The 21197-nt window shown below is 39.6% G+C and overlaps 1 protein-coding gene across 1 annotated transcript in view; it reads right to left on the bottom strand.

The window, feature by feature from the left end:
- Positions 1-21197, bottom strand: part of KIAA0586 (KIAA0586 ortholog) — a 4394667-nt gene that overhangs the window by 888128 nt on the left and 3485342 nt on the right. Inside the window, exon 19 of the mRNA XM_044074450.1 lies at positions 568-761. Coding sequence (XP_043930385.1) covers positions 568-761 — 194 coding nt within the window. The remainder of the gene's footprint in view (positions 1-567; positions 762-21197) is intronic.

Raw genomic sequence — 21197 nt, 5'->3', positions numbered from 1 at the left:
ATTTTTTTCCCAGGGAAAGAAATCGCTGTTTTGAGCATTCGTTCTTTATGTGTCGACCAAGAGGTGTTCGATGAAGCACCTCTTTGGTCTTTTAATATAGACCCCATTAAAGGAATACATAAACAGCAGGTGTAGTTAACAAAGAAAAGTTGTGTGTGTCAGTACTTTACATTGCTTGTCATCATGTACTAAACTAATTAGAAAAAGGAAATGTGGGTCCTTCTCTGGCTGCAAGAATGGCTACCACACTCCACTTCCTACAAAGACTGTGGATCCATTATGAGTACCAGTCAAAAATGGAATTTTAATGAATGACCAGTAAGAACTTATTCAATGAAAGATAAAAGTCCTCCATCATGGGGTAACATGATTTGCCAGTAAATTGAGGTAGGACATAACTGTTGAAAACATGTGACTATGAAGTGGGGGTTAGAAATTGGCCATTATACTTGACAAGGAACTCAGGCAGGAAAAAGTACTCAATTAAAAAGTATTACACCTATGTTTATATGTATAATCTTTGTCTGTATACTTAAGAAAGGCATCAAGCTTTTACTTTACACTCACCAGTTGATCACTCTGTTTTCCACCGTTTCTCTCTCTCTAATCATTTTGTCCACAATGTCCACAGTGGGCTGTGAAACAGGAACTGAAGGTGGAAATACTAGCCCATGATTAACTGCAAAAGGCTCAGACCAGCCATTTAGCTCTATAGGTGGTTCAGGGCTTTCTGGGGAAACATCTTCATTTTCATGGTTCATCTAAAATAATGACAGAGAAAAAATAATTACACTTCAAGGTAATATGAATGTTAAATTATGGCACTCCTATACATTCCATAAATACAAATGTTTAATAATGACACTTTTCTGTATCAAATATCCCCACATGTATTAAAACTACTGGAGTAAACACAGATGCCCTTTAAGGTGATCTGAACTGTGCAGCCACAAGAGTTTCTCATTCATGTGGTTCACCTAGGTAACTGTGTAAAAATGATACATCAGATTAGACATTAATGTTAAATTAGAAAAGCCTATGGTTGCTACCGAGACACAAGTCAAGAGTTAAACCACTTCAACCACCTAAGAAATCAGTAATTTACAGAAATCACCCACTTCCTGTAGTGCATCCAATCAGTTATAACAAAAGGAAACAAATGAAAAAGTAGATTATAGAGCAGGGAATTTCTGTAATGCTTGTAACACTTTATGCCTATTCTGAGCCCAAATTACTATCCAGAAAGGAAGGTTTGCTAGACTGGTGTATTACTTCTGTAACATTTCACCATTTTTAGATAAAAACATGTCTTTGAGTGAGGCAGACAACAGTAAGAATATCACAACAATATAGTTGCTAAGATAATAAGCTTTTGAATCTGGAATAGGGAGTAACAAATAGTTTCTGTTCTCAGTCTTACAAATGAAGATGAGACAAAAGATGGACAGCAATTTTTTAAACCCTGGTTATCATCTTATTACTTTATGAAAGTACGATACTCAGCACTTCATATCACTGCAAGTTAATCATCTAAACAGATGTGAAAATGTGTTCCATCTGCCAAACATGATCATAGGTTCATAGGAGATTACTAGGCTAATGGAGTAAGGGCACTTACAAGCCTAGCCAATATAACCCATGTTTAGTTAAGGAGTTCTGCTGATCAATTTAGTCTCACTAGTCCTGCAGCCTATTTTTCAGGACAGAAACAATGTGGTATTTGTACTGACAAGTGGAAAATGCCACATTCTTTAATCCCTGGGATTGCTGGTGGGCATTTTCACTAGTGGATGAAGAATGGTGAAGAGCGGAGATCCTGGTTTGGAAGCAGTTCTATTCTGATGGAATCATGTTGATCCACCAAAGGAAGTAAGTTCTACAACAATGAAAATACCTCAGTGAAAAGCCAATTCCAGAAAATAACTTGCTTAACCTTAGACTATTATTTTTTTACAGAAGGGCAAGCCTCACTGCATCTCAGTTTGAGAGGCTCCACCTTCATACTTCCATATGTAATAAAAGGTTATGCTGCAAAACGCTAGGAGTTTAAATCCAAAATTGCTCTCTGTGTAAGCACTCCTATCCCTGGAGGATGCTGGTGACTGTGTAGTCACAGAAACTTAGTTCAGGGCTGCAGAACGTACCCTGGCCTTGCAAGGCTACAATGCCTTCCACACTCTCAGACTGCAAAATGAACAAGTGAGAACCAAAGGAGGAGAAGTATCTATCTTCAAAGATAAATACTCCTCTATACTGGTTAGATATGAAAACTCTATGGAGTTACTCCAAGTTCAACCAACTGTGGGTAAGACCCTCCTTCAAGTCACCATTAGCTATAGGCCCCCAGCAATGAACCAATATACCCATGCTGTTTATTTGGACCTACCTAAGTCAATCAAATTGCAACCAAACACTCTAGTCATGGGCAATATTAATTATCCCTCCACTGACTGAGAAACTTATGAGTACCAACATGCTTGCACAAAGGTTCCTAGACTTTGTTAACACTACTGCCCTGGAACAAATAGTACCAACACCACAAGGGGCTCAAATATTCTTGACCTGGTCCTCATTAACATGGGTGACCATTGCACCACCACAAGTATGGGAACCTCACTGGTTAAATCTGATCACAAATAAGTCACATTTGAAGTAGCTGTGAAAAACTGAAAGGCTGCCAACCCAGCGAGATAAAAGTTGGTAGATATCTCTATGTCATTGTAAATGTTAATAAAATCCACACGCTGTTTCACAAATGTAAATAAAACGGTGTTAAATGTTGAACTTCAAAAATGTAACCATAGTGCACTCTGCTGGAAGAAAGCTGATAAAGTAAAGCATTTTATGAATGTTTGATCACAAAGCTTGGAGACAGAATGTCTGTACTAAGGAATTCCTTCTATTGCTTTGAGACCAGAGTTAATTGCTACATTTTACATGTATAATGTCTTTTATTGCTGTGATTTCCTGGCTAGGTTCAAGATCAAAAAACTGTTAAAACTCTTGAGTTTCTGTTAGCCTGGGAAATTAAATCAGAAGTGTCAACAATGTAATCTAAAATGAGTCAGGAGTGATATATTATCAATTTAAGGCTTTCACAGAGAGAGAGAATTAGAGCATTTTTGGATTTTGTCTGAAGAACATCAACTCACCATTACTTTGCTTTGCTTGTAAGTAGGATATTTATTTAGAACAGTGACTTCTCTCAGAAATAGATAGAAAATAGTAAGTTTGGTCTAGCTGTTTTCTATATTTATGTCAGACTATTCTACAGTAGTATTTTAAGCATTTTCCTGTGATTTCTGAACTCCTGACTAGTGCTGTGTTGAATTCAGATTATTTGTCTTGTGTTTTTATTATTTATTATTAAATATTTTAAAACCTTTCAACTGTGGGTGTTTTATGTGGAGATAATCTAAGCTCTAGATTACTTGCATGTATTTACTGATACTGTACTAAGCCACTCCAATAGCCTTAAAAGTTCTAGTCACATTTACTAACTGGATAATAATATGGCACAGTAAAATTGGATACCCTTTGAGAAGGGCCTTATTGTTAGCTGATAAATAGGAGTTCTGGTGGCAGTGGAATACTACCTTATAATAGCCTGGACAGAAGGGGCACAGCTAGTGAACCTGTGCCAGCCTTCCCCAGGAGTGTCTGTGTGGTTGTATATAAATCATATCTCAAAGAGTGTCTGTGTGGTTGTATATAAATCATATCTCAAAGAGTGTCTGTGTGGTTGTATATAAATCATATCTCAAAGAGTGTCTGTGTGGTTGCATATAAATCATATCTCAAAGAGTGTGTGTGTGTGTGTGTGTGTGTGTGAGCTACTTGGGCAGGGACACGAAGCACTGGTTGGACAGAGAGAGTACTTGGCGGACTTGGCTTGGAACCCGGACTAAGGACTCCACTCTATAGCTGTGCCAGTGGGGAGTCTTACTGGGGATCTGGAGAGAAAGGGAGAAACCAGCCCCAGACTGACTATGATCTCTGTGTGCCCTTAAGGGAAATTATATTTTAGTGTGTGTATTTGTTATCCCTCCCAATGTGGATGCCCCTCACTGGTGCTAGTGGTGAGGATTGAGGATCCTTGATTACTGGGTCAGTGTACGGGCATCACAGTAGTTATAGCACTTGAGCTCCTCCTAGGTGAAATCAGGCCAAAATTTTTCACAAAAGCTAATTATATCCTCCGAAGGGATGGCATAAATAATCTCCAAGATCCTGTTCCCACAGAACACTTATACAAATGTATTGACACAGCTGTACCCAACTGGCTCAAAACAAAATCCTCAAGAAAAAAACAAGCTTCCTGGAATGCATCCAGCATTAGTAAGTTATACGACAAGAGGAAGAAGTTGCTGTTTAAAAATATAAAAGAGAGGTCCCAGCACTGGTAAAACATCCTCCTCTGCTTGAACAAACAAATAAGACAACTTGTAAAATCCTCTAAGGGCAACTTCAAAAAAAATTTAGCAACCATAGCTGAGGATAACTATAACGCATTATTCAGCTATATCCCTAGCCTAAAAGGTAGGACCCAGACGTGTGCTGAACTAGCTGTGGATGGCATTACACACACACACTGATCCTGCAAAAACAACTAACATATTAGCTGACAGGTGTGGTGAAACTTTCACCCCCTGCCCCCCTCCCAACATTTCACAAAGCATTTTCTCTACATCTCCCCCAACTTGCATCTCCAAAGAGCAAGCTATTAATGCTCTCTCCAAGGCCAAAAACACAGCCTTTATGGGACTGGATGGCATCCCAGGTTTTGTTTTAAATGATATAAAACATTAGTTAGTAACCTCATTAAGTACTCTCTTCAACCACAGGCTGAGTACTGGTTTTGTCCCTGCTGAATAGAAAACAGCAACCTTCATAAAGGGGGTACAGCAACAGACCCTGGGAACTACAGACCCATAAGCTTAACCAGCCTCATCTGTAAGGCCATGGAACAAATCATCATGGACCTTATAAATAAGGATATATGTGATCTTCAAACCCTTGATCCGACACAGGTTGGTTTTGTCAAAGGCAGGTCATGTCTGCTAAACCTGGTGGACTTCTTCAAAAACGTCACCAGAATCACAGACGAAGGCAAATCTGTGTATACAGCCTACCTAGACTTAGCCAAGGGCTTCGACACAATCCTGCATTTGGGCATCATTGATAAACTCTCCCAGTCGAATATCAACCCGTATGTTGTCAGGTGGGTTGCTAACTGCCTCACAAACAGATAACACTCAGTCAAATTTGGGGGTGTTACCTCAACCAGCAGGCCTGTTACCAATGGGGTTCCACAGGGGTCAGTGCTAGTCCCCCTATTGTTTGGAATATACTTTCTAGAAGTTCAGGCCAAAACTGAGGAGCTGTGACTGACTAAGTTTGCTGATGACTGCAGATTAGGTGCAATCACTGAATCCCCAATGATGTCAATATATTTCAAGAGGGACTTACACAAACCAGTGATTGGTGCCAAAGCCATAGATTCAAACCAATGCAGAAAAATGCATTATCATCTCCTTCAATAAAAAGGATAACACTGCAGATTATCATATAAATAACAATGGCCCTAAGAAACAACTCAGTAGTGACATACTTGGTAATGCAAGCTGACTGCAGCCTAAACTTATCCACCATGTGTCTACTGTGGTAAGGAATGCATTCTAGATCACCCAACTCATTAGCAAAGGCATTGCCTCAAGAGCAAAAGTGCTTATAACACTCCTGTACTCAGTCCTCATCAGGCCAATAACTGAGTACAATGCTCCCTTTGGTATGTATTTTACCAGGCACCTGCAGCAACTTGAGAGAACTCAGAGATTTCTAACTAAGAAAATTAAGAGTCTCCAGTACGTCATACACTGACAGACTAAAGTCACTGTCACTGTACTCAGTAGCATACAGACTACTTAGAGGAGACTTGTGCCCTGCCTACAGAGCAATCTCAGATACATACCTAATGGAAATGCTACACATCCACAAGTTAAATGGGACAAGGGTCACCCGCTCCAGGGATCTTAACCTGGCAGACATAAATAGGACCTGCTGGAGAGACAGCTAGGTCTCTCAGAGATTGCCACTCCTCTGGAATAGGCTACAAGTTCACATCAAACAAAGCCCTCTATGACCTTGTTTAAGCGTAGCCTGGATGACTGGATGTGAAATCGTAAATTCCTACCAGAGATTTCACCTATGACCCCCCCCCCCTAGATATGGGCAGTTCTTGCTACCTAAGATCTCGAGTTTAGGCAAGATCCTTTATATTGGGTTTCTATAAAATTAAACTGAGAACACATGGCTAGGCTTAAAAAGACCTTCGCTTCACCAGCCCAGTAACCACCTATGAACCTATATATCAACATCATGGCCATGCAACAGTGGGTGAAGAGTAAACTTCATTGGCACTGCAACTGACTTAGTTGATTTAACGTGCAGTACTGGCACGTGCTAAAAGAATGCACAAACAACTAACAGGCTCCCATTCTATCGTGAAGGGTGGCAGTGATTCAGAAGAACAGCTTGTCTTTTTTTATGACTACCAGTTTTCAATGCTAATGTGCTGAAAAGCAGAAGAAACTATGGATGAAACTAAGCTGGAAAATACTGCATTTTAGAATGCTGAGGATGCAGCGCATACTTCTCCTGGTCCAAGAATAATTCACTGGCAGTAGCACCACTTTCTGATTCACTGCAAGTTTTACAGTCTACGAGGAACACAGTACAAACTTATGAAAGAAGTAGCACTGTGAAGGTAGACTCAATGAACAAACTTCAATCCAAGATAAAAAAGCATTCTGAGGAAGTTTCTGATTGGACAGAAACTAAAGCGCTTAAGCTAATGACTTTTTATTCACAAGGACCAGTATTGGTACTGTGGAGTTTTTAACAAAGGAATCTGTGTTCATGCACAAAGTCCAGCATTGGTATTGTGTGTAACTGCTTTTTTACCTTGGATTAAAGTTTGTTCATTGAGTCTACCTTCAGCGTGCTACTTCTTTCATACGTTTTACAGTCTGTCGTTTTACCTGCTGTAGAAGGTTTCCTGATAAACTGAAAGGGCATGGCTAGTATAGAAAGCCTGATGGCTCCTAGTCTGCATGGATAGATGAAGGTGAGAACTCTGCAAAACTTGCTTCAGAAAAAGCATTATTTTGCAGCAATGGCAGCATAAATCAGTCAAGCAGTCAAGAATCCGAAAGGAATATTGGATGTGAAACTGAGACATAATATTCTGAGTATGGATTGCAAGAGAACTCCAAAAAAGTTGCTTGACTAAATGTATGTTTGAGGAACACTGTTAAAATCAGGTTTGAGGTTTCAAGCTGCTGATATTAGGACCTTTCATATGGACAGGTAGGCAATATTTGATGCCAGTTTGAGATTTTTTCCTCTTTACAGACACTTCTGGGACTTGTATACTACAAATAAATAAAACACAACAGTTTGAAAGACCACAAAAGCACCTCACCAAGAGGATTACTGGCCTCAAACATATGTCCTATGCAGCCCGACTGGAAAAGCTCTGGCTGTACTCAGTGGCATATCGCTTACTCAGAGGTGATCTCTGCCCGACTTACAAAGCCATATCCAACTCCGAACGGTTGGACATGCTCAACCTAAAGAAATCCAAGTCACTGCGAGCCACGCGCTCTAGTGAGCTAAACCTCGCCACAACAATAAATAAAACATGCTGGAGGGATAGATTCCTGTCACAGAGACTCCCCATGCTATGGAACAAAATTCCTAACTACATTAGGCAGAGCCCCTCACTAACACTCTTCAAGAGAAGCCTTGACGAGTGGATGGGTAACAGAAAATACACCCCTGGGATCACTTCATTGGCTCTGCTTGACAGAGGCTCAGTTAATTAATCAATGGGGCGGCGAAAGCCGACACACTCTGACTAGGCTTATAAATGCCCTCGGGCAGATAGCCTAGTACCTACCTACCTATGAACCTATGTTTGTTGAGAAGATTTTTATATAATTTCATTAACTGATGTAGCTATCAAGGATATTAGGATTCAGTTTCAAACTGAACTGATGAATGAACAAGAAGTGAGACAATGGCTGCCTCAGTTGCATGTTGCTGGAAGATTTCAAAATATTTATGCCGAAGATGATTGTTGGAGTGTTGCATAGCAGCCAGCTCTACATTCACCTGCAAAAATGACAATGTGCAATATTTGTTGAATATAATAATGTGGCAGGCAGGATGTGGAGATTAGTGTGCATTTTTTTCACTTGAATGTTCGTATGTGCTACATGTGGGGAGGGAAGGATACTTCAATATACTGCCTTTATGCAAAATTGAAACATGCTGCTAAACTCTTATTCAACAAAGAACTGAATTTTCTTTGTTAAGGATAAATATACATGGGTTTGCTCCATCCACCTGAGTGCAGCTCCTAGTCTTTATGGGAACTCTACACCAGCACCTCCCCCCCACAGGTTACTAAACCACAGTTTACTAGTGTAGAAGAAGTTCTGATGTTTCTGTGATTGAAGTCAAGCCACAAGTCAGTCTGAAGCATCATGACTTCTGAATGCAGCTAAAGAATTTATATCGCAGGCAGGATAAGGTTCACAAGCAAACTAAGGAAGGTGCGTATGCAGGACAGTGAACATAAACAACCATAGGTATGGATGACTATCTGCTGAGGATGAATGTTAATGATATTAAGGAAAGAAAAAAGCTTGATGTGCTGTACTCCTTGCTGCATTACAGTAGTGAAATGATCATTTTAAAAGACCACAGTCCCACTTCATTGTGGAACAGGATCCAGTCTGCAAACAGATGTGATCAATGTGATATCAAAGGAGGGTCTGGTAAAATGATGGCTCTGACATCTGTTCAAAAACTGTTTTTTTTACTATTTTCCAGTACTCAGATTACAGTAGATTATTAGGTTACACTGGAAGGATCTGTGTTGCAGCACTTGAAGCCCTCACCACATGCACACAAAATCACTTTAATGAAACAATACAAAGCTATAACAGTTTAAAAGAAAAGTAAAACATTTTTTTCTTTTGTACAGGCAAGGACCCTCACACTCCAAACCCCTTTAACTGGAGTATACTAACTCCATGACAGCACACTTGTGAAGAAAGGGAAGCATCCATCTATGGCACAACTACATTCTATCCCCCGTCTGAAAAATGTGATCTCTAAAATGTAAAAATTAAAACTGTAGCTGCATTTCAGATATACCCACAATGTGCTAAACTCCTTAACAAAGTACTGTCACACAAATAAAAAAATGAATTAAGTGACAGTTTCCAACAAAAACATTAAATTAAATAAGTCTCTGAAACTATCATTCAATTATTTTTGTCATTATAAAAGTGCCATCAATAAACTGGCATAAATGAAAAAGCATGATTCTATTCAAGAAGTTAAAGCAGTTGTCCTATGTTTCCTGCACAGTAATATTTGCTGAATAATCATTAATATTAATGCAACTCAAGAGATTAAAAAGTGCACTAACTGTCATATTTTGATACAGATGTCCCACCTTTCTCCCTCATTCCAAAGGCATGATGTAGATGAACTGGTGGTCCCCAAAACTGTCCATAAGAGAGTGTGAGAGTGTGAGTGTGAGTGTGTGTGTGTGTGTGTGTGTGTGTGTGTGTGTGTGTGTGTGTGTGTGTGTGTGTGTGTGTGTGTGTGTGTGTGTGTGTGTGTGCACACGTGCATTCTACAATGGCTGCTGCTCTTTTCAGGATTAGTCTCTCTGCCTCATACTCACTAAGTACTGGGATAGGCTCCAACTTTCATACAGCCATAAACTGAATAATTCAAATTCAAGTTTACTTTGATGATTGGAATCAAGTACCATAGAATTAAACACTTAAACATAAAAACAAACCGACCAATACATAAAACAAACAATGAAACAAATATTTTTGATAATAAAATTTTAATAATAATAATGATAATACCTATTTGTTAACCAGGTAGGCCTGCTGAACACAGTCCCTTTTCAGGGATGGCCATTTGCAATGTCTGGTTAGTCAAGGTAACACAGTAGACAAATGACAGCTGAGGAAAACAAACCCTATATCACAAGAACTACAGCTAACAGCCTTAACCCTCTGTGCAAACTGCCAAATACTTACCAATCAATAAATTGGGAAATAAAGAGAGGCTGGGTCAAACGTCACCATATAGGTATCTTAAAACCCATCAGTGTAGGTCACTTCCTTATCTACTGGGAAAGTTGCTTCCAAAGACATGGAGCTTAATACCTAAAAGACCAAAAACTGGATGTCTCCAAATTTGCTCTAGGGACTTCTAACAATCCAAAAATAAGGAATAAAGGGGGTCAGCTGCACAACGGTACCACAAGCTCCTTCAGATATGGAGAACCCATGTCCTGCAGGGCTAAGTAAACTAGCAGCAGAGTTTTACAAGTTATATAGGGTTGAACTGACAGATGCAGCAGTTTCTGCAAAACCAGAGTAATATGAAGGAAACTTGTAGTACCAGTAAATAACTGAGCTGCAGAGTTCTGAACTCACTGTAAATTATGTTTCCTGTTAGAAAGCCCCAAGTACAAGGGGTTACAGTAATCAAGACATTTAGATACCAAGGCATGCATAACCACCTCATAGTCTTTTGAAATAAAGATGCTTAACATGTGAGATGTGAAGATGAAAACAAGATGCTTTCACTATACATGGTTCCTAAGCAACAGTATGTCAATGATAATCACACGAACATCTTTGACCTCCTTCACTATTCAAAATGGAAGGAGTAAGGGTGGGACAATTAAAACTTCTTAAGATGGCATTAAATAACAATGGCAACATATTTTAGCTGCATTAAGTCACATATGACTAGTAATCATCTAATCCTAGATGTTTTCTATACCTTTTCCCAGTGAAGCCATATAATAAAGGAGATGCAGAGCTGCGTATTATCAGTATAACAGTGATAGTAAAGACTTCTCCTCCTAATTAGCTCACCCAATGGAAGCATATATGAGGAGAGAACAAATGGCCCCAAATAGACACATGTGAAACTCTGGATATGACAGGATAAATAGATGACAAATTTATCCCAGAGACACACTACCAAGTACATCCTGAAAATAATGAAACAATCCATATCAGAACAGTCCCTGTGGTTTCACATTAGGGTTAAAGTCACTCACAAAGAATGTTGTGGTCTACTATGTCACATTAAGGTGGACCAGAACACAATATCATTCTTCTCTTACTATCAAGATCATTAAAAAAAAAACATAAAAGTGCTGTCACAGTACTACAGTGGAAATATACTTCAATGGGTAATGAGCAAGCTTCTATAAAAGCATTCTAGGATAAGTGGGTATTCAGAAAATGAATAATGAATGCTTAACAAAGAATGACTGACTGTAGCAGCAACAAAATGCATTTAACAGGATGGCCCATGATATCTTGGAAAGTATTCTAGTTATTTATGGCTTCCCTCAGGTGTTTATAATCTGGGTTTAGTTCATTTATTATGGTGACATGATGCCAAATATCCAAATACTAATGTTTGGCTGGCAGCAGAGGTCTCAAATAGGTATGCCATTAAGCAGGAATCCCCTAGAAGTGAGTCTTTTCTGGATTAATATCAAAAGGCTTCCTGAAAATGATATAGTGATCTGTGTGCAAAGAGGTATGGTATAGTTTGCATGTACCCAATGCATATGCTTATGCAAATGCATTAAGTATTTTGACTGTGAGTGAAGCAGATGTGGTATACTGTTTGGAATTTTGTACCTCTGGTTTGGATAGTCCTAGCCCTAGCTTGCATATGAACCCCACTAACTGCCAGGAGTGGACTGCTAAAACTATCCACAACATCTTACAGGCTTTCTATTATTGGCCTGCAAACATTTAAATGTTAAGTTTGCAGCTGGGTGTAGGAGCAGATGAGTGACTAGCTCAATGGTCCTTGATAAAGTGAATAGGTGGTAATGGAATGGATGCAGTCTAAGAAAAAACATTTGGTTATTGCATTAAATGTATTTAAATCTATGGAGTTACACTGAGCATGACTTCTTTTCCGGATGGTATAATCTCATAGCAGTTAGCATTGCTGCCTACCAGTACTAGCTTCTCCTGTTTGGTTCACAGCTGGGGCGTCTTACGCATGCAAGTTGCATATCCGCCCTACGTGAATGCAGGCTTTTACTAGGTGTTACTTTCTTTGATCTTTTACCACATTATAAAAGGGCATGAATGCTGGGCAAAACAGCATTCAGGAGTACAAAGAACACAGGAAAGACACATTTTTAAAGGGGGATAAAGCCATCCTGCAACACACACATACAGCCCTGTTATTTAACTGTAGCAGCTGTGAGACTGCACCATCACAGGGAAAAGGAAATACCTAGCATACCAGCAATCTGCCTTTATGAGGAAAACATGCATAGTAACACACTAGTGACTGCACAGATTGGTACTGCACATTAATGTTTTGAAGGCAAGCTTGGCTCCTGTCAAAAACACACAATAGTAGAATTCTTCAATCGCCCAACTACGTGCATGTAAATGTGTGTTTGTGTGTGAGGACATGTGAATCCTGTGACAGAATGAAAGCCATTAAGTCTACATTTTGTTTCTCTACCTTGTATTTTCTTAAAACACTGCATTCTACAAGTCAACCATGTAACTATACAGAGTATTTAAGAAAGAAGAAACAACAAATATTCAATGGATAAGAAATTTAACATGTGTAGCTTACTACTGCTAAAATACAGGGAAATAATCTTGTGATATTAAAATGAAATAAATTCAAGCTTCTTGACTAACATACAGTGAATTTAAGAGACTTGGTAATTGAGTACATTATAACTGACAAACACATTACTGATAAAAGTAATCTGTCAGTGGTTATTAGGATAATGACCATTTACTAATTATATTGGGGTTCAGAAAGAAGGACAGGACAGGAAAAATCAGTTATGCCCAATTTTGACATAGAAGAAAATGAAATTGTGAATCATCGTATACAATTAAATCTGTCATCAATTTTCAGACAGGCTCTTCTTCTTCTTTTGGCTGCTCCCATTAGGGGTCGCCACAGCAGATCATATGTTTCCATTTCTTCCTGTCCTCTGCATCTTGCTCTGTCACACCAACCACCTGCATGTCCTCTCTCACCACATCCATAAACCTTATCTTAGGCCTTCCTCTTTTCCTGTTACCTGGCATCTTCATCCTTAGCATCTTTTCCCCAATATACTCTGCATCCCTCCTCAGCACATGTCCAAACCAACGTAATCTTGCCTCTCTGGCTTTGTCTCCAAACCTTCCAACCTGGGCTGACCCTCTAATATACTTATTCCTAATCCTGTCCACCCTCTTCACACCCAGTGCAAATCTTAACATCTAACTCTGCCATGTCCAGCTTTGACTCCTGCCTTTTTGTCAGTGCCACTGTCTCCAACCCATATAATATAGCCAGTCGCACTATCCTCTTGTAGACCTTCCCTTTCATTCTTACTGGTACTTGTCTGTCACAAATCACTCCTGACACTCTTCTCCACCCACTCCATCCTGCCTGTACTCCCTTCTTCACCTCTCTTCCACACTCACCATTACTCTGAACTCTTGATCCCAAGTATTTAAACTCATCCACCTTCACCACCTCTACTCCCTGCATCCTCACCATTCCTCTATCCTCCCTCTCACACACATGTTCTGTTTTAGTCCTGTTGACCTTCATTCCTCTTCTCTCTAGAGCATATCTCCACCTCTCCAGGGTCTTCTCCACCTGTTCCCTACTCTCACTACAGATCACAATGTCATCTGCAAACATCATAGTCCACGGGGACTCCTGTCTGATCTCATCTGTCAACCTGTCCATCACCATTGCAAATAAGAAAGGGCTCAGAGCTGATCCTTGATATAATCCCACCTCCACCTTAAACGCATCCGTCACTCCCACTGCAGACCTCACCGCTGTCACACTACCTTCGTACATATCCTGTACCACTCTTACATGCTTCTCTGACACTCCCAACTTCCTCATACAATACCACAACTACTTTCTAGGCACCCAGTCATATGCTTTCTCTAAGTCCACAAAGACACAATGCAACTCCTTCTGACCTTCTCTATACTTCTCCATCAACACTCTCAGTGCAAACATCGCATCTGTAGTGCTCTTTCCTGGCATGAAACCATACTGCTGTTCACTATTTATCACCTCCCTTCTTAACCTAGCTTCCACTACTCTTTCCCATAACTTCATGCTGTGACTGATCAATTTAATCTCTCTGTAGTTACTACAGCTCTGCCCTTATTCTTAAAAATCGGCACCAAAACACTTTTCCTCCATTCCTCAGGCATCCTCTCACTTTCCAAGATTTCATTAAACAGTCTAATTAAAAACTCCACTGCCATTTCATCTAAACACCTCCATGCTTCCACAGGTATGTCATCTGGACCAACAGCCTTTCTGTTTTTCATCCTCTTCATAGCTATCCTTACTTCCTCCTTGCTAATCCACTGCATTTCATGATTCACTATTCACACATCATCCAACCTTCTCTCCCTCTCATTCTCTTCATTCATCAGCCCCTCAAAGTACTCTTTCCATCTGCTCAACACACTCTCCTCACTTGTGAGTATGTTTCCCTCATTATCCTTTCTCACCCTTACCTGCTGCACATCTTTACTAGCTCAGTCACCCTCTGTCTAGCCAATCGGTACAGGTCCTTTTCTCCCTCCTTAGTGTCCATCCTTTCATACAACTCTTCATACGCTTTATCCACCTCTCTCTTTGCCATGTACCTCATCTCCTTATACTCTTGTCTACTTTCTTCATCTCTAAAGATCAAAAGTACTATACTAGATAGGAGCTAAAGCTAAGAAAGATCTAAGTATTGATATAAATATAATGCAACAGATAACTGATGAAATAGTACTATATATCAAGGAAATGATGTGTATGAGGGGAAACATGAGCAGCAATAGGAGAAATCAATGGTCTGACATTGAATGGCAATAGGTGAAAGACATATATAGAGGATATCTTTAAGAAATTGGTTAAAAGTCGGGTAATGTGACAAATTATTTGACTGTCAAGGAAAGCAAGCAAGTAATAACGCATGACATTGTGGGCATTATCAGGGAATTAACACATGTCCTTTTTTAAAATTCTTGATGCAAAATAGTTCCTTTACTTAATATTTCATACTTGCTTTAGCACATGTAATTGTTAGTGGATGATATATTTTACATCCAAAATATAACTTTAAGGTAAACAATTAAGGTCTAAAGACACAAACATACACATTCTGAAGCAGAGACAGACACACACACATATACATAAAAATACACACACACACCCGGCGAGAAGTTACTGCCACTTTGTTGTGTGAATAGACCTCAGGTGTTTCATTGCAATCAAATAAATGAAAAAAAAAATTGTACAGTGCAAGGCATTGTAATTCCCACTTCCAACCAATGTTTCTTAACTGTCCCTGATTTTGCTACATCATTCTGTTCTGTTCATTGCAGAATGTTTGATTTGCTGGTAAATCACAAAAGATTAAAGTCAGTCAATAATACCAAACATTAGAGTTTCATGCATCTTACTGCTCAGGGAATGTGTGTTGATGGAGAGTGCCTGTTGCAGTCAGAAATGTCTCTGTCCCAAACACAGACACACTTGCACACGCACATTACTTATCTTTATTATAATTTTTTTTAATTTTATGTTCAGTAAACAGAAAAGTTGCATTTAGAAATCATAATAAAATGTCGTACTTTTGTTTCTTCTGTCCAAGTTTCATGGAAAGTTACTATGCTGCCATGAATCAGAGGACTTGTGTTTTTTTTTTTTTTTTTTTAAACCAGGCATTAACTATATATTAATACCATGTTGGAGAATGTTCATTCGCCAGTCAGAGTGATGATGTGCTCTTTGTCCATTCTCCAAGAAAGAGTACCATACTTTGATAAAACAAAAGATATCAAAAACAGGTAAAACTAAAATATGAATGAATGTTAGGCTCAATAGAAACTAATAACACTTGACTGTTCTGATAAATCAGTGCTAAATGATTAGGAAAAACACATAACAAGGAGACTGAGTTATACTTGGAAATTATTTGCCTGTGTTTATAAATAAATAAAAAAAATAACTATATATACATATATATATATATATATATATATATATATATATATATATATATATATATATATATATATATATATATATATATATATTTATTTAGGCATATGTTTGAGGACTGAGGACAAGATAATGAAGGCAGAACAGGAAAATGTGAATATTAAACATACAAAGCACTGAAAGAGAAGTTTAAGGAAAAATTAGGCATCAAATAAAGATATTAAGGAATCACAAAGCATCACATTTAGCAACCATGAAAAATTATTCAATCTAGCCCCTGATGAATGGGCAACTTTTTTAAGTTTATGTTTATAGTATTATGCAAATGCCTTTGGACTATGTAGATCATGGACAACAGGGATAATTGTCCCAGTTTTCAAAAAAAGACAACAGTAAAACCTAGTTATGTATCACAAGACTGTTCTATTGAATACACTGTCAAAGTTCTTTTTGGCAATAATATTAGAAAAGTTAAAATTTACAGCAGACAAAGTTAGCATGTCTAAATTCAATTCACTTATGTTAAAAAAAATAATCACAACAAGCTCGCTATTTAATATAGCATATAACTGAGAAGGAAACTTTGGAAAAGTACAGTTCTGTAAGCAAACTGAACATAACAGTAAATGTTTGAATGATCAGTGCTGCAGTAGCTTTAGCTATATGGGTTACATCCAGCTAAGGATATAACAACTGAACATTTTCCAAAGCTTAAAAACACCTTTCATGCAGCCAAACAATGCACTCCAACTAAATCTAGTTCTATTTGTATACCTTGAGCACTAAACTAGGCCATCTTTTCTTGGAGAGGATTTCCATGCACCCTAGTAGCAGGAGTGTGTGGTTAGAACACATCAGATTGAAGGTTGCTGGAACAGGGCTCAGTTTTGAGCTTTTTTATTGGTTAATTTGTTTAAATCAGTTTGAGGCTGTTTGCTACATAAGCATCACATTTGCATGGGTTTGTGCTTGTTTTAGCAAAGCTCCACAGAGTTTGGTGACCAGCTACTGCTCTGCTGTATTTATCTGATCAATCCAGGGTTGCCAGATTTCCGGCAACCCAGGTAGGGACAAAAAAAAAATAGAAGGTCTCTCACGAACTGAAGACCAAAAAAAAAAAAAAAAAAGGTCTTTAATGCGGAACACAGTTCCGCATTAAAGAACTGCTCACTCTGCCTGCAATAAACACTGAGCTTCTCGTGTTTAATGCATTGCAGTTCCGCATTAAACACGAGAAGCTCCGTGTTTAGCGCTTTTTGATTGGCCGTATAGCATATGGGCCAATCAAAACACGGAGCTTCGTTTTAATGCGAACACAAGAACTCCGTGTTTAGCAATTTTGATTGGCCCGTATGCCAGGTATACGGGTCAATCAAAAAAAAAAAAAAAAACAAAACAAACAAAGTGGAGGCTGGCCGGGATTTAAACCGGCAGGGCGGGACTCGGGATCAGGCTACTGATCTCGGGACAGTCCCGCCCAAATAGGGACGTCTGGCAACCCTGGATCAATCCAAGATATCTGCTCACCTCTGCAAAACTTAAGTAGAATTTTTCACTGTATATTGCACTTTTGAACTTCATTTTTACCATATCACTGCTTATTTGAACTGGGGTTTTTTTCTGAAATTGTTGCACTTTGTTTGCTGTAACACGGACAAAATTCAGACCTGCTTAAACTAGTTCTGTTTGTATAGCTTGAACACTAAACCAGGCCATCTTTTGTTGGAGAGGGTTCCCCTGCACCCTAGTGGTAGGAGAGTGCAGTTAGAACTCATCTGATTGAAGCTTGGAAGATTGCTCAGGTTTGAGCTTTTTTATTGGTTAATTTGTTTAGATCAGTTTGCTCTCATTTGCTACATAAGCACAGTGTTTGCACTTGTTTGCGCATTGAGCACTGCCAAGCGGAAGTGGGCACCATTGGCGGTTATAGACACAAACACTTCTGCCTGCAAATTTTTCCTTAGTACTCTGCCGGTGCTCCATCAGTGAGTTCTTGATTGTTCCTCACTGACAGGTGATACATTCAGCAAAGCTCCTGAGGTACCAACACAGATTCTACCCACTACCCCTTCATATTATTTATTCATTTCTCATGTCCTCTAATTTACCTGGTGCTTCCTGTCCTCTCCCTGTTTTTGAACACATCAACTTATCTAGCATTATGGAGGGACAATTTCCCACATTTTCTCCAGCCAGCCTTGTTGACATGGGCATCCTGAGGCAATGCAGCAAATGCCTCATGCACACTGACAACCCACTTCTTCTAGTCCACACAAATTCATTATGGGAGACATGCATCTATATCAAGAACCAAGAATCCAGGCTCTCTCACTCACCAGTCAGTTCATCTGATATTAAGCAGGTTGTCAGCATGCACACCTCACCTCCTGCACCTACGAAACCAACAACATATAAACCTACATATGCAGAGGTCTTTACCAGAAGCTTACCTACACATCAGAGACCTCCCAAACACAAGCACAATTCACATAATACGTCCTCTTAGAACATAGTACACATAATATATCACACACCAGTGTTTCACCAGTCATGCCCCTAAGGCATAACAGAAAAACAAACATCTTAGTCATAGCCAACTCAGCTGTGAGACACACAGATGTCCCTCACATCAGGTTGGATACAGAAAAAGTCACTGTCAGCTGTCTGTCAGGTGATAGGATCTGACACATCACACACACTCAAGTCTCTCAACAACAGGCACTCCATCATAATCCATGCTGGGTGAACAACTTGAGACGTACCTCACCAGACTATATGAAGAGAGATATGACTGAGCCCTCTGATTATTTGTCTTAGGCAGGTATGTCAATAGCCTTAACCATTTTACCTTCACTTAGGATGATATCTCAATGTATGTCTTTTGGCTTATCCCAGTTAGGGGGTCGCCACAGCGGAGCTCTGGTCCTCTAATGATTGGCAGTTGAATTTTATGGTGCTGAGTTGCCAGCTCGATGCCCAACCTTCAAAGAAGGCATACCCATTCACATATGCACCTACCTGCATGTCTTTAGATGTTATTTGACCGCGGGGAGGACATGCAGAATCCACACAGAAGGCGCTCTAGCCGAGAATCGAACAGGAGAACCTCTTGCTGTGAGGCGACAATGCTAACCACTGCACCACCATGGCACCAGATGATACCTCAATACAAACAAAAAAAATGATTGACTTCAACAACTGTCTTAGGTTCTGATGTCATTCAAAGGGGATCCAGTATCTGTCAGCCTGAGATGACATGGTTAATGCTTTGCCAGAGATGGTCTTCATCTGTCACCCCTGGGATTTTGGTTATTGGCTAAGGTTCTTGCCCCCCCCATAGTGCCTTCTTTACGCAATGCCACAAGAACAAAATTCCCGATGTAAAAATACCCTCTAAAAACAAACTCAGGGTTATGCTGCTAAATGCTAGGAGTCTAAACCAGAAACTGCATTCACTGAAAGCAATCCTCACCTTGGAAGATGCTGACATTGTGCAGTCACTGAGACTTGGTTTAAGGCTGTGGAGAGCACTCCAGCTATACCAGGTTACATTTCCTTCCACACGTTCAGACTACAAACTGAAGGCATGGGAATTAAAGGAGGTGGTATAGCAATATTCATTTAAGATAAATACACCTATAGATTGGTTAAACAACAGGATTTCCCTTGAATTACTTCATAGGTTTATGTGCAATTGATTGTAGGTATGACCCGTCTTCAGGTCATTGTCAGCTATAGGACACCTCCATGAATTAGGACATTCACTCAGCCTACTTGGATCTACTAGAGTCAATCAAGATACAGTCAAACACCCTGGTTTTGGGTGACTTTAATTACCCATCCATTGACTGGGTAAATTATGTGTGTTCTAACTCACTTGCCCAAAGGTTCCTGGACTTTGTTAACTCCAATGTCCCGAACCAGCTGGCCGACACACCCACAAGGGGCTCAAACATCCTGGATAAGGGGCTCAAACATCCTGGATATGGTGCTCACCAACATGGCGGATCTCTGCACCACCCCCAGTGTGTGGCCATCCCTGGTGAGATCTGACCACAAATCAGTTTTGCTAGAAGTAACTATAACAAAAGACTCCCCTTAGCAACAACCAGACTAAAAAACTTTTCCAAGGCCAATTACAACCTCTTATGTAAATGCATAAACAGCTTCATAGCCCTTCCCCCCACTAATGGAAAAGACACCTATGCTGAATTATACACCAATGTTTTATATGAGCACCTGCATGATTGTATTGACTCTGCTGCAACTGACAGAACCAAAGCAAGATCTTCAAGGAAAAACAAACCTGCCTGGTAGACAACTCCCATTAAAAGGTTATACAGTAGGAGAAAGAAATTGCTGTCTAAGAGTATGAAGGAACGGTCTCAAAACTGGTAACACTCCCTCCTCAACTTAAACAAGCAAATAAGACTGCTAGTGAAGTCCTCCAAAGCTAATTATGAATCCAAATTAACTTCCCAAACTAAGGATAACCACAAGGCATTCTTTAGTTGCATCCATAAACTCAAAGGTAAGGCCCAGATTTGCGCTGAACTCATAGTTAATGGTATTACATATACAGAACCTGTGGATAGCAAACCTGCTAGCTGACAGGTTCAGTGAAAACTTCAATCCCCTGTCCATGCCAAATATACCACAAAATGTCTCTAACACCTGTCCCCCACCCAGTATCTCAGTGGAGCAGGTCTTAAACACCCTATCCCAGGCCAAAAACACAGCCTCTATGGGACCAGACAACATCCCGAGCTGTGTTCTACATAGGTTAAAACAGGAATTAGCATCACCATGGGGCATGCTTTTCAATTACAGCCTAAGCACTGGCTTTGTCCCAGTGGAATGGAAAACAGCTACCGTCATCCCTCTGCACAAAGGGGGTGCATCCACAGACCCTAGGAACTACAGACCCATTAGCATGACCACCTTATCTGCAAGGCCATGGAATGAATCATCATGGACCTTATTAACAAAGATACAGGAAATCTCCAAACACTCGATCCAGCCAATTTGGCTATGTCGAGGTGAGATCATGTCTGTTAAACCTG

Source organism: Protopterus annectens, chromosome 6.part0, assembly GCF_019279795.1.
Source record: "Protopterus annectens isolate FY-2018-M chromosome 6.part0, PAN1.0, whole genome shotgun sequence".
Classification (NCBI taxonomy): domain Eukaryota; kingdom Metazoa; phylum Chordata; order Ceratodontiformes; family Protopteridae; genus Protopterus; species Protopterus annectens.
The sequence above is the reverse complement of the archived record's forward strand: the minus strand, read 5'-3'. Positions and strand labels throughout refer to the sequence as shown.